General features: G+C 49.0%; 1 protein-coding gene across 2 annotated transcripts in view; it reads right to left on the reverse strand.

Moving 5' to 3' along the window:
• TMEM59 (transmembrane protein 59) overlaps positions 1 to 13,169 on the reverse strand; it is a 65,335-nt gene extending 52,166 nt beyond the window's left edge. Inside the window, exon 1 of one of the 2 annotated variants that reach the window (XM_078605686.1) lies at positions 12,706 to 13,169. In XM_078605686.1, the coding sequence (XP_078461812.1) occupies positions 12,706 to 12,939 (234 nt within the window). In that variant the 5' untranslated portion in view covers positions 12,940 to 13,169. The remainder of the gene's footprint in view (positions 1 to 12,705) is intronic. The other variant, XM_078605684.1, reaches the window with a different exon arrangement.
• Positions 13,170 to 15,535: the final 2,366 nt, after the last annotated feature.

A 15,535-nucleotide genomic window follows, 5' to 3' on the forward strand; every position in this document is an offset into this window, starting at 1 on the left:
ATGAGTGCAGCCCAAATCGTATTTATCCCGACTGAAAACGTCGGAAAATTCCCTCAGTAGTGTCTTAAGACGTTGGCGCTCTAAATTTGACAGGTCCGTCGATCCCGCGCAAAGCGCCTCGAGCCACCCTTCATCGCTGTCTGAATGTGGTCGCGGTGCAGGGGCAGCGCCGACATGACTCGCGACGGGTTCCTCACAGGGCACCGGCGTTGCGTGAGCAAGCACGGTCCCCTGTGGGACCACCACCGTCTGCGAGCCCACATTGAGGACCGCGATGAAGGGTTCTCCATCCCCTCTCACTATGGTCTGGGCCGGGAGTAAATTAGGTCCACTGACCCCGGCCCTAGACGGTCCCAGCAAAACCCCTTGAGCCCCAATGCCCTTAGCGAAGGGCCGCCGAAGTCTCAAAGGAATTAACATTTGCGCCCCCGGAGGAACGCGCACCGTTCTATCTACGAACGCCGGCACCGTCGCGAACGCCGTCCGGCTCGTAGCGGGGGATGGCAAAAACGCCATGCGTCGGCCCGATGGGAGCTCAATGCATCCCTGGTCGATTAATATCCTAATCGGCATTTTGGCCAGGAAATCCGTCCCCAGCAGGCACGGAACCGCCAGCGAGGAGGAAACAAAAATCGGCCCAGATAATTTAATATCCCCGACACAAATTTGGGCTCGAATTTGTCCGATGATGCCAAGTGAACCCCCGTTAGCAGCAAAGAATGGCACATTAACAGGCATCAAAGGACGGCTCTGGGCAGGGAGAATGTTATAAATCAACTCCGAAATAATGGTCGCCGATGCTCCTGTATCGACCAAGATGCGAACCTCCACCCCATCGATGTGACCCACAACGGCCGACGACCCCGACGACGCGGCTACAACCCGATGGGCCAACACGGACCACTGGCTGGGTTCAATGTGAGTACCCAGAGCGGTGCGTGTTGGTGCCATGGTACGCGATATTGGCCCCCCCTTCGCTGCGGTGTTTAAGTGTGCGACGGGCGTGTGCGTGGGCCAAACGTGAGGGGTGCCGCGACTCGCCGGATTATGATGGTGGAGCTTGTGACGAGGGCCGGCGTCCCGTTGAGGTGTCGTCCCGCGCTGCCGAGGAGAGCGGCACCCCGAGGCGACGTGGCCCCGGATGCCGCAGTTGTAGCAGCGTGGAAGCGCTGGTGGCGACGATGGACGTTGTAGATGGCTTGAACCGGCCCGGTCCCCCCGCGCTCCCGCTCCGTGCTGCCGTCGATGGTTGATGGCGCAAACCTCTTCCGCCGGGAGGGTGGCCGCAGCGACGGCGCGCCCGCTCGCCGCCTTGCTGGCCTTCCGTCGTTGAGAGGACAGGTTTGCGTGGAGGAGACGGGCCGCTTGGAGGGAGCACATTTCTGCATCGTCCTGTGCGACAATGACGATGTCTAAGTCGTCCGCCAGCAAAAGTATCTTTTCTGTCACCATGGCGTCGATCCCCTCGTCGTCCATTCGTGGAAAGGCTTCCTTTGCCAGCGCCAGGAGGCTTGTACGGTACGCCAGGGGCGACTCCTTCGTCCCCCGCTGGCGATCGTAAAAGAGTTGACGACAGTCCGATGGTGGCCCATACACAGCGGACAGCACTTGCATCGCCTTCCGCAGCGTGGAACGCCTCTCCTTCGTTGCCGATGTTAGTGTGGCGAGGGCGTCGCTGTCGAGGAGTGCTGGCAGTGCTCGGAGTGCCTCGGCGTCTGTCCACTGTGCCATCTCCTGGTGAGCGAGGAAGCGCCGCTGGAAGCCGCCCCAGTCGCCCTCCTCGCCCACAAATTCTTTGAGCGGCGGCAGTCGCTGATGTAAGGCAGCGGCTGCAGAGGACGATCGCGCTCCCTCGCCTCCCTCACTCGACTCAGCGTCGGCCCGAAGCAGCGATGGCATCGCCGGTCGCACCCGTGGTGACGCGGCAGGTACTGTACTCCCGCCGTTGGACGCGATGCTTAGAGCGGCCACGCCCTCAACAGCAGCTGCGGCGATGGCGGGAGTTTCAAAATGTTGCTCCGTTGAAATGGCGGGAAGGCGCTGTGGTCGTTGGCTGCTGTCGCCTCGTGGCGGTCCCGCAGCCCCCAGCCGTGTGATGTTATCGAGCATGGCGGCTGCGGCGTACAGCAGCTCGGCCAGCTTCGCGTGCGCCTGCCTCAGCCCCTCCGTCGACGGCTCCCCTTCCTCCAGCTGCTGTGGCGTGGATGCACCCAGCCCCGGCTGCTCGATGGCATCTTCAGCCGTCTCGGGCTCTCCAACTGCAGCGGTGTCCTCCGCTCCTGGTACTCCGACTCGAGTCGTCCGGCGTGTATCCATGTTCGTACTTTGTTTCACTTCTGACGCCAGATGTAGTAATGCTTATGACTCGTTGACACCGGAGTTGGAGGCACACTTGTTTATTTGAATACCAACTTTGTGACATACACAATTGAGGGGGTATCGGCCCCCTCACCCGTCTATCTGAGGACACACCTCTAGGCTAACCTTAGCCTGCCTCTGAGTCCTCCACTAATGGGCTAGGGGAGGCTATCTTGGCCCGACACTGGTCAGTCGGGCCCGGTACCCAGAGTCCAGACCAGCACTGGCTCTGGCTCTGGTACCACGCCACTGGCTCGAGCCTGCGCGGTCCTGATAAGGACGGCGTACCAGGGGGAGTCCAGGGCTCTATCTCAGACGTCTTCCGCCTCCTCTTCTTTAGCTAAACATCACTCCCGAGCCCCCCGATACATTCCCCTTTTATACACCCCCCTCCCTGAGGGGTGGGGCCCCGGGGGATCGTAACGTCCGAAGCGCGGACGTCGTAGAGGGCACCTGCCCGTGCACTGACGTAGCCCCGCCCACTGTGCTTGTTTACCATAGGCTGCCATGCATAACGGGCTCTCTGTAACAGCCCTACATTTTCAACGCTGACCGGATATCCTGGAAGGGGTTGGAGTACCCACACTGATTCCCACCATGCGTGACCTGCAAACAGACAAACACGTTTCGACACTAAACACAAACACCCTGGTAGCTTGCAATCTTGTTTTTGGTAAATCACACCTTGCAGATGGCTCTTTCAGACCACCTGCCATGCTGCCTAATCCCATGACCGAAATGTATAGACTTGTTACTGAATGTCATTATGTCGTGTGAACTCAGCTTCACCCACTTAACTAAACAGGTCAGGCATTTTTGCAGACCCATAAGTGATTGTTCTATATAAATCGATAGTTTCACCATCAGGCCTCTACAAACCAATCTAGTGAGCCACTCCTGGCTGCATAGTGACAAATTTCGGACACACATATATACTTAACAACATCATCCTTTACGGAACGTGTACGCTGCATTTAAATTAAAAAAATCCACTGTTTTCAACTAGACCATCAAGACAAGATGCTCCCTTTCCAAGGGTAACCGCATACACAAATAATTTTTAAAATTGCAAGGTAGAAATAGTTGGTAAAAGGTACAATACAATCAAAATCATCATCAGTTATTATTTATATTACGCCCTCCCATGCATTGCTACCTCAAGGTGCCAAACCAAAGGGGCATATGAATAAATTGCTCAAGAAGGTGATTGCAAACCAATTGTGATGTTCAAAGGCAATGCAGCATACGCAAAAAATCCACAGCAAATGAGAATAAACTCGATTCAAAAGCTAAACTGCGGTTGAGACTACCATCCATTTCATTTGAGGTCTTCATACGCCACCAAGGTGTCCGCGCGATCAACTGTAAAATTTGGATGGTGACGCATGGTTAAAAGGGATGCAATGAAGGTGGAAGAGGCTCAAGTCCACGTGAGAGCACTTGTTTGTATGTTTAGCTTCTTTCGCACCGTACGTAGCCAACCGTGGGAATTGGAGGTGCGGGGGAAGGACAACAAACTAAACACCAAAAGCAATGTTAAAGAAATTAGTTTGTCAATGTAGATGATTTAAAAGTGCATAGCTCAAGTGGCTTTTTACTATCGGAAGGAAGAGTGTTCCAGATAGCCACAGAAGCACATCGCTGAAAGTGCAGCTCGATGCAGTGATCTTCTTTGTTTGATGGCTCGCCAAAAGACGCCGCGAGGATGACCAGACTTCGTGTGATGAGACCATCAAGACAAAATGGTTAACAGCGCCAGGTCCTGGATTTGAGTCTGGGCTGCCACCCAAGATTATATCCACGTTCGAGTGTAGCAAGCAGGCAAGGAGTACGGAATAACAAACGTAACAGCTAGACACACTGACAACATTGAAATTCAACAAACGGGATGAGGAATAGAAATATAATTGAAAGAAGGCTGGAACAAAAAATGGAATGGAATATTATAAACTTTTAGTGACAACTTGGAATTGTACAAAGAAAATATGATGTTACAATCAATAACCAAACCAAACTGTGTTTTTTTTCCGTCTCCACAAAAAAACAATCAAATGTTTTTTTACTCACAAAATCCGTGGCATTTTGCCCACTGGTCTATTAGTGTTTATCCTCCCAATCTGGAAATATAGATTTTTAGCAGGATGATGCCACTCTCCGCATGGGCTGTATTTTGGTCTTCTGGGCAAGGCGCACATAACGGTGGGCTTAATTTGTTATCAAAAGCTGTTTCTGGTAAATAGTAATATTGATAAGAATCTTGAGAGAGCATTATTCCAGTTTTGTGACTGCTATTCAAAAACCAGGCTCTGTTGGTCCAATAATAGCCGAAAAACAAACTCCAAAAAGGAACCACCATCACCATACCTGAGCCCTCAGTGGGCTCAGCCGTTTCTGCTGCATACTCTCCATTCTGGTTCAACTTTAAATGCCACCCTGCCAAGCCCCTAACCACAGCAGCCCAGGAACTTTAGAAGTTAGCCCAGCAGGATGTGCTTTACTGGGCAGGAATTGACTTTAAGTCAAGGGGCAGTGGCCAAGAAGTAATGTAAAAATCAAACTTCGTTAAAGACAACATTTAACGTTGAGAGAAGCAATGTCAGAGCATGAATTCATGTCTTGTTGCTAAGGTGGCTTCATGACTTAACAAATGGTTATGCAGGTGGCCCAGTTAAAATAGAGTGGCACTCTTCTGTCACTGGGACCAGAGAGAAACAATTGCAAAAAGGTCTGTTAAAATGGGATACCATGGAGACAGACTGTTCTGTGGCCAAAAAGGTTTAAGAGTGGCCATGGCAATGATGCATCAGTCTGGCTCTTTGAGTTTTTCAAATTGCTAAATGCACAGTGCTAGAAATCATGTGTGCCTTAGTCTGGTTCTGTAAGCGAGGATTAAGGCAGAACATTTTTATTGTGAAAATTATTAATGGGGAAAGTGGTCTCCGTACCCGGCTCCCAGAGCTAATTTCTCGGCCACGGATAAACATCGGTGGCGAATGATATCTGAAACAGTCCTGGTACAGACCCCCGTCACCAGCCCGCACTTACCGGAGTGGTGATGCATGATAAAACAATGCCCGTGATTGACAAGGCATGGGAAGGCCCTCTTCCAGGATTGGATTTACAAAGGACTGAACCTAATTTTATCCAATAATTATAATTAGTGATTGGCTTAAATGGCACTTTTTCCCATCCTGCTGAATATTGATATTAATTCAATATTAATTTGATCACATTGACAAATAGACTGATTACAGTTGAAATGCGTTTAATAGCGTTGTTAGACTTATGAGCATTTTTATTTTAAAACGAACGGAGTTTGAGCTGAAATTTGGCGCACCCCTTTTTTTAGCTTTTTCTTCGTTTGCGAAAGTTGCAAATGTCTATCTTTTTTTTATTCCACGTGACAAATCCAATTGTTCACCGAAATTTCAGTTTGGCCTGTGGAGGCGAAATAGTGGAGCGAGGAACCAATTTAGACAGAGTTTCATGTGCCATGCAGATGAATGGGCGCACAAAATCACAGCGGTGTTTGAGAAAATGGCTCTCTTCATCTCGTCAGACTACATTAGATGGAGGGTAAAACATTTTTTTTACATCTGCCATCTGAATAAATAATGTATTTTTGTTCAGATAAATAAATAATAAGATCATTACCATTATAATGTCGTCCCTTCCATGTCCCTTAATACGTGCGTTTAATATCTTATCAAACGTATTTAACAGATTAAATAGAATAAAGCTCTAATCAGCTTTGCTCCAATCATGACCTGGCTGCATTTCACCTTGGGCAGAACCAGGTAAAATGCTGAGGTGCATCTCAAATGGGCAAGAAGTGAGCGAATATTGACTTTGGATATGAACTGGGGGAAGTGGAGTACATCGACATACACCTTGATCCCATTTAAAATCAGATTAAGGAATAAATGAAAACCATTTTAAATGCAAACACGTTAGATATCCATTTCTTATGAATGCATTCATACTTTAATACAGAGAAATTTAATTAAAATGCTAAAGTTTAAATAGTTTTTATAAAAAAAAGACCAACTTGAAATATAAAAACCACATCAATACAGTAATTGCAAAAATTTTAATGACATTAAAGACATTATCTTTTCATCATCCAGCAGTGGATGAAGGCCTCTTCAAGTACCATGCCATCTCTCGCGGTCCTGTGATGTAATAATCCAAAATCCCTTTGGAGAGCAGCGAACCCAAGGAGGAGAAATGAAAGAGGGAGATGCGAGGCTGAAGATTGAAAACACAGAACTCTGTAGAGCAATTAGGAACAACATAACGAGGAAATAAATCAGAAAATAATGCGCAAACATCACTGAAGATGTCACAGCAAGCAATCGAAGCATGAAAGCAGCAAATAGCAGGTTGATGAGTGGCAATCATCTCTTAATTTAGCATAAATAAGCCTTCTAATTTACATAAAACATTTAATATTGTAATCGTAACATAAACACATAAACACATTTGCGTGTCTTTAGGCAGTGTTACATTTATGAGTCTGTGCAAACATTAGGCAGTTAAACTGGAGAGGTGTTTAGTCCAGACTCCAAACGCAAAGCTACCCAGCTCTTACAATTTAACAAGGGCCACTAACATCTGCTTTCTCAAAAATGAAGCGTGGACAAAGATGGAACATGTTTCAGACAGTAGGAACAGCAGAAGAGCAGCAACTGCCGCTAGGCGACGACGACGACAATTATAGCGAAAGTGGTTTAACGGCACAGCGAGGGCTCCGAGAGGTGTGGGGGGGAAAAAATGAGGTCAGATGGGTAGGAAGGCAGGATTTTTCAGAGCAGCAATAGCAATTTTTGCCGTTGATCTCCAAGCAGATTAAGTACTAGTACCCGGATCTGATGTTTGAGGGCGATGTTGATTCCTGTTGGGTCACAAGCCGAGCTGCAGCAGCGAGAATTTTTTGTTATATATATAAATTTCTCAGCAGAGGGAATTGGTAAAACCATGAATATGGGAATTGCATTTCTCAAAGAAAGCTATGACTGACGAAAGAGAGGTTAAGGCAGGTGTGGGACTAATTATAGTAGGTGATCACAATGCTCCTGCGATGCTTCGTCGAGGCAAGATGTCACCTCCGCTTTGAAAACAAAGTGGACCGCACGCGATGCTCTAACAGCATGGATTCAGATGCTTGGAGCTTCACACACGCGCAGAAAAATTAACCTTTTCACGGATCCTTCATTCCAATTATAGATGCGCTATTGTAGAAAAAAACCCATACAAAGGTCCCCAACAGCGTTCAATTTATTCAGTAAAAACCATTAAAGTTTGAATTGGCTTTTTATTCTTTCACAAAAATGCAATATTAATGTCATTGTAAAAATAAACGTTAATTGCGAGACTCCAAAAAGCGTCGCTGTGCGCAAAGCTTGTTGGAAATATATGTCACAAGGATGTTTATCTTTCTCGTATGCTAGTCCACGCAAACATCAGGTACAGTGCACAGCTTGTGTGCCGCCGAGCGGTATTAATAATGACGCACGCTGTGTACTTTCGGCATAAATATCAGATGCAGGCAGCGACGACATGGAGAGAATCGTCGCACGCGCCCACTCACATCAACAGTGGACATTACAGCACCAGTGTGGAGGTGGACATTCTGGACGGACACACACACGCGCGCGCACACAACGCTCGCGTTTTTTTGACAGCGGCCGAGATGCGAGGGAAGGTTTGAAGCATGAATGGGCAATCATATGAGGACCATTTGTGGCTCATTTGAGCAAAGCATATACGTGGATGATGAAGAGCATGCACGTTTGGTCAATGTGCTCATTCACGAGCGATTTATCCACCTGGATAGGGAACGATTAACGCGCGTTTTGCAACCCCACCTTTAAATTACCCGGATATGTACGAGTCAAATCGCGCACACACCGATCGTACGTTTAGGAACGCAATATTTATCCCGTAATATTTTTAAGGTTACATTCCAAACTTCGGGATGCTGCCCATATAGGCCACGGCGTGCACATTTTCTCTCCACTGCCAACGACGCCGTGACACCAGAAGGGGCCAGGTTCAAATGTCAATCGCCAGTCAACTGTGCACGGTCACGCGCATATTTACTTAACACAATAGCAGTACAGTACAAGTAAAAAAACACACACCTGAGTTAGCCAGACCGTCAATATTTATTGGTGACGACAAATCTCTGTTTGCATCCGAGTTTAACCTGCTGTTGTTAAATATCAAGATAAAAACAAGTGGCAAAAATGTAATACTATTCATTGTACACACACACGCGAACACAAAGCCACGTGTACAGCGATCGCAGTTATTCGCGGCTACATCCTGCACGCAGCCCAAAACGTGGAGCCAGAGCCCATTACAATACCCGGCCGCCTTTGTCTCTCCCAAGCGATTACTTTCCCACAACCATCCCAGGTAATCATTTGAGGAGTAGTCGATGGTCGGCAGGTTCACAATCCACTTGCCGTGGTGTACATGGCCACACGTCGAAGCCAGATCACCCATGATTACAGCACACTGCGCTAGGCGCACATGTACACGAGATGGCTTTACATATACCGTACTGTGGAGAAAACACGGGCAACACGGGCCCCGTATTACACCGTCCCTCTCACGCCCCACCTCGCCTGATCTCAATTTATCGTGTTCCGTCTCACTCTACATATTCATATCGCTGGTGTCAATCAACGGCTTCTCTCCCCCACCGTTTCGCTATCCCCCACCTGCACGTGTTTACGTGAAAGGCCCCGCACATCCACCATCTCCCACTATAAACAGGTGTAAAGATGTGTGCATGTGTGTACGTGTGTGTGTGTGTGTGTGAGGAGCGGTGGTGTAGCGGTTAGCGCGCTGCGCTACGAACCTGGCGACCCGCATTCGATTCACGCTCACAGCCAACACCAGTGACGATTATCTTAACCGGTCCTGGGCCTCCCCTAGGTCGACTCAGCCTCAAAATGAGTACCTAGTGCGGTGCATAAAGATATCACCACTGGGGTGACAAAGGCGGCCGGGTGTGGCGCTGGCCACCCACCCTCTCGTGTTCCGTGCCGGCCTTCATAGGTGCTAGCTAGCAGCACTTCCCCTAACAGTCTGTTAAGGCTATACTGGGGGGTCTTTGTCTGTGTACATGCACAACCCTCTGTCAATCCACTGCCGGATGAGGGCTTCGTCACACCTTGGCAGTGATGGGGGCTATTTGAGCGTGATGCATCACACTGGTCAGTGCGGGTTGGTGCAGTCGGTCTGCATTGATGTGCGAACGTAGAAGTACAGTGCAACAATGGATATTTCTGAACCGCCCTCCTCTGCTGCCCATCCAAAAACAATACAGCCTCAAACCTGCTTTCCTTTCGAGGTCGAGTGAGATTTGGGACATTCTTGGTGACCTGGGTCACAGGCATGTCCCCCCCTCGCATGCAGAACTCAACACCTTACACGTCCCACCTCGAGTCCCACAGTCTCCGATCCTATCCGTGCCCCGGTCCCACACATTCGTTAGCATATCACCGTCCTTCTAAAGCTTTGGGCTCCATATTCCTTTCTCTCTCTCTTTCTCGCTGGCCCTCTAACACTATAGTGCTCTTCCTCTACATTTATCCTCCACTTTCCTTGTCAACGTTTGTCTCCATCCACCTCACTGCCATCGTCTGTACCCCACTCACTAATCCATACCATCCCTTTCTTGTCCTTCAATGTGCCCCTCTATCCCTCTCTCTTCTCCCCGTGCTATCCTTCTCACCTTTGGCACTCTCTCAATCCATCATTATCACCGGGCTTAATTTCTCATGGAATATTTTCTGGAGCCCACCTACTCCCTAAGACCCTGACTGGGAACCTGCTCCTGCCTCGACACAGCCAGAGGTAATATTTTCCACAGCTCGACCTCGGGCAGATTTGGACGAAATGAAACCATGTTTATCATTATTTTCGACACTCGGTTTGAGATTTTCTCTTTTGCTCGATTAAAATGTATTCTAATATTGTGGGATGGAGATTAACAATACTACAGTGAGATTGGCAGAGGACAGAGGTGAAACACTCTGCCAACCATTCAAGAAAAGAGGATGTCCCTATGTGAGGAGGTGAGATTCCAACGTGAACTGTTCACGAAATTGGACGGGGAAAAAAACGTATCACACTTAAGACCCCATTAGTCCTTTACACTAAACAATGCAATCATAAACAAAGAGTGATTTCACTTAAGGTGTCTTATGGTTCCAGTCACCGGCCATATATTTAAATATCCTTTTTTTTCAAATTAACACATTCAAAAGGCAGTGATGCACCCAGTGTCAAATAGCATTTCGTTTTGCCAGTAAGTGCTATTTATTCCGCTAAAAAGGATTGGGAAAATCAATATGATGGATAAAAATTATACCCTCTTACCAAGTGTATCAATCAAGGCCACAGCATCCTCGACAAGTCCATATATTTTCTCTATTAAATGCATTTAGGGCATATTAAATTAAATATTTTATTTTATACATCACTGGGCTTTTCATTAGGGGCAGAAGAAATTACTCCACTTATACGACAAAATTATTTATCGTCACTCGCATCCATTTAAAATGCAACTATATTACATTTAAATTGAGGATATATACACATAATATCTCTTAAGCAAGATCACATTTTATAGGAGGCGTATTTTTGCGTGCCTCGTTTATTTGACAAATACTAATTTACTAAAATTAACAGCACTTACGTGAAATTATAAAGTAGTTTTTCTGTTCTCGAATTAGTCGACCGATTCGTCCTACTTTAAATCAGAACACCCCCCCCCCCCCCCGTGACATCCAACATATCCTTTTTTCAAATGTAGGACACGGTGAATGACGAGAACCCTATATTCTTTCCTACGTGAGCACTCCAGAAATCCCTCCCCAACCCCCTCCTCGTGAACGGAAACCAGAGGGTGGCCGGCCTACTCTGCACCAGTTCCTCCTACCTGACTGGAAGCCAGGCGAAAGCCTATAAACGTATAACATGATTTGAGCAAGGGGAGTATAGTGATTTCCCAAACCTCTAATTAGCAACCCAGTGAGCATAATTAATCCTGCATCTCACTGATAATCCTTTGAATAAGAATAAAGAAATTCGTTTTATCATACGAACATGTACAATATGGCAATGTCTCATTTTTCTAATTAAGGACCCAACGCTCAATGTCCCTCACATACCATGGCCATTGTCCCATATCGCACTCTACAATGTCCCGTACCCAGTGCCCCGTGGCTTAGGGCTACGGTCATTTTTGTTCGTACAAGTCACGGCCAAGGTGCAGAGAAAAACCAATTCAGGGAAAGGTCACGGCATGGGGTGATACCTCCCCATCAACGCCCCCCTCCACTCCCCCAACCACGTACAGCCATTTTAAAGATTCCATGTACTTCATTAAAATTCACGATTTCTGTGACCAGAGTGACCTCCGTGCCAACATCGTAGATTGACCAATACACGACTGCCCTTTGTCCCATGCCATGTGTATCATATCCCAAACACCTGTCCCACCTCCCATACCCCAATCCTTTTAACCGGTCCCATTGCCTCCCGCCTCAAAACACACAAACACGCCGAACGTCCAACCTCATCCCCGGTTCCCCCACGCCAACTACCACCCCACCCCGAAGCCCCACAGCCGTGCCCCCTATCCCAACCCACGTCCCGACGTCCCACGACCTCCTGCCCCCGTGCCCCACGTCCAACAACCCCACATCGCAAATCCGCGTCATGCGAAATCCTCTTCCCCCCCCCCCCCCCCGTGTCGAACCCCAAAACTCCCCCGTGCCCCGTGCCCCTCTCTCATCGCCCGCGGGGTCCCAACAGCCCGCGTGCCCCCGTGCCTGACAGGGGCTGACAGGGGCTGGTGGTGGTACAGGATGGTGGTGGTGGTACAGGGTGGTGGTAGTGGTACAGGGAGGTGGTGGTACAGGCGGTGGTGGTACAGGGTAGTGGTGGTGGTACAGGTGGTGGTGGTACAGGGTAGTGGTGGTGGTACAGAGTGATGGTGGTGGTGGTACAGGGGCTTGTGGTGGTACAGGGTAGTGGTGGCACGGGCTGGTGGTAGTGGTACAGGGTGGTGGTGGTGGTACAGGGTGGTGGTGGTGGTACAGGGTGGTGGTGGTGATGTTGGTACAGGGTGGTGGGACAGGGTGGTGGTGGTGGTACAGGGTGGTGGTGGTGATGTTGGTACAGGGTGGTGGTGGTGATGGTGGTACAGGGTGGTGGTGGTACAGGCTGATGGTGGTGGGGGTGGTGGTACAGGGTGGTGGGACAGGGTGGTGGTGGTGGTACAGAGTAGTGGTGGTACAGGCTGGTGCTGTTGGCGGTGCTACTCACGCGCTCCTCCATCCCCCCTGCCGCCTCCGCCCCACCGCCTCTGGTGAGGTTCTCGCTCGCGTGTCCGTCCCCGGCGACTTGTGCCCCGTAGCGGTCCCCGTAGCGGTCCCCGCAGGCTCGCTGGCAGGGGCCCGCGTCGCCCAGGACGGCGTCGAAGACGTCCGCCGCCGAGACGCCGCTCAGCGCCGCCGCCACGCACAACCACAGCCACAGCGGCGCGCCCTTGCGGTCCATCCCGCCGTTTAAAGTCGCTGCACTTTCACGAACGACGGTCGCCGCTGGTGTTGTTGGAAGTAGTCGTCGTAGTTGTTGTCGTCGTTGTTGTTGTTGTTGTCGCTGTGTTTTGTTTACACGCCACACGCTCCGTGCGCTCCGCTTCCTCTTCCTCCTGCTGCTGCTGCCCGTGTTGCTGTTCGCGTTCCGGACCCTGCCGAGCTGTGGCCCCCGCAAGTCTCGCGAGATCTCAGGCGGCCCCCTCCCCTCCCCCCTCCCCTTCTCCCTCCCCTCCCTCTCCTCCTCCATCCCCTCCCTCCTCTCCATCCCCTCCCTCCTCTCCCTCCCCTCCCTCCTCTCCCTCCCCTCCCTCCTCTCCCTCCCCTCCCTCCTCTCCCTCCCCTCCCTCCTCTCCCTCCCCTCCCTCCTCTCCCTCCCCTCCCTCCTCTCCCTCCCCTCCCTCCTCTCCTCTCGTTGTAAGCCGCTGCGGAGGGAGGGGGAGGGCGGTTATCGCGATATTTGAGGAGGAGCAGGAGGAGGAAGAGGCTCCGTTGATTTTGCTGAATGGTTGATGATGATGATGATGCCACTACAGCAACGTTGTCAACATAGCTGTCAACTCCTTAGCAGTGTCCTATCCTCTATTAGAGACTAATACAGACCTTATTGGTCAACCCGTGCCCCTAATAAACCTCAACGTTCATCTTACAAAGTACCACCACAAGGGAGAAACACTAACAAATAGACAAAACTCATGCGGGGTTTTGTCCGTATTGAAACGGATGTACGCCGTATGAACCTGAAAACGCAATGTCCCTGTAACAAGAAGAATACGGGTAAACCGTATGGGTTGACGGCTGTGAGTTGTTGTGTTTGTGATTGTGCTGATAGTATTATCAAGAGGGCAGTCCGTCCTACACGTGGGGTGATGCGACAGCTGATCATAACCAGATACTCACCAAGCACTCACCAGACACACTCAGCACTCAGATGATTCTCACCAGACGCTCACCACTCAGCTGTCTGATTTGTATACGTTGTATGTAATGGGTACAGGGAATCCCTCCAGCCACTAGGGGCGTTACATTCACCACAATGTGATTCTTTTTTATTAAAATAATCACATTTCTTTACTAATCCACAATGCTCCTGAACATGCTTACGTTTTGACCGTAGGATGTAGGTGTGTTTAGGGGTTTTACAATGTAGTTTATGCCGAAATCTGTAGCGTGGTTTATGTAAAACCAATATTACATGTTTTCAAGTGATTAAACCCACTGAAAGATTTGCTGTTACGCCTTTTTATTGCACACCTCATATCATTTGTAGACAATACTGTGCCCGTAACTGCTTTGTCTTGGCGTTAGTACATGGGTCGGTAACCAATCTAATAATTTTGCCATTTTTGTCGAATTAGGTAAAAACAAAAACACTCAATACTGTATTTCAAGAGCCGCGATGCATTGTGAAAAACGTCGCAAAGCAGCAGTGCTGAAAGAGCCGCAGACTGCCCACCCCTCTCGTCGGTGTCACATGCAATGTGAGACACAGCATTCATTGGGTCACGGATATTGGTGATCATATTTATATGTTTTAAGTTCTCACCTGGTAAAACAAAAGTCAACGAATCAATAATTGTTTTCACACGAGACTTGAAACTATTTAGAACGTCAGGCCGACCGCACGAGTAAACCCAATAAAACCCAGGGTGTTGATATTTGGTGGCCCAAAATCGAAACATTTAGTTTATGCTCTTTTTGTTTTGTGGCCATCTGTATAGAACAGGACTGGAATCTAGATCAGAAAGTGACGGTCATCTTTACTTAAAAAATTATAAAAATGTGCAGCCCTTCCTCTGTCCATCCATTGTTGGATGATGGCCTCCACATGCCGTGTCGTTCATGGGATTGTTTGACCATACTTCACCAGGCTGGGTGCAGTGCGGGTTAGTGAAGTGGGAAGCCCATATCGCTCACCACTGTTAGCCCTGACTGGGAATCGAACTCAGGTAGCCGGCTTGATAGCACAGCGTGTTAACCACTTTGCCGCCACGTTCCCTATTTATGATACATAATTATCCGTGGATTGTCAGTTTATTACGTTTTTGAGCCAGCTATCAAGATTTGGCAAATCCTATCTCATTTTATACTCAGGCAACTGGAGAGCAACGCAGACTAAATGTTTCTAAACTAACATTAGAACGAACAATCACGTGTTTAACAATCATAGGTAAGAGACAGATGGCATATATGCTATTAAATATCATTAATTGCCATTCATGCGACAAAGCTTCCAGAGGCACATCCATCACCAACTGTCACCGCCTCTATTTATACACACGTTCACCTTAAGACCCCCATTGTCTAGTTTGGGTACAGATTGTCAAAATGCATCCGACTTGATGAGAAAGCCACGTGCTCAGCGGGCGACCAAGTCAACATTTCCCTCCCGTCGCTCACTCTAGCAGCCACAGACATTGATGCAGAACCCCACCACCACCCCCATGAGTTGCGGGGAAATTCTTCAGTATTTCTCGGCCTTGTTGTGCACAGCGCCCAAACAATGGGAGACCTTTCCCCGAAAGGAGGAAGACCAACCTGGGTGAATCTCAAGCGGA

This window comes from Lampetra planeri, chromosome 24, assembly GCF_965212315.1.
Source record: "Lampetra planeri chromosome 24, kcLamPlan1.2.h2, whole genome shotgun sequence".
Lineage (NCBI taxonomy): Eukaryota > Metazoa > Chordata > Hyperoartia > Petromyzontiformes > Petromyzontidae > Lampetra > Lampetra planeri.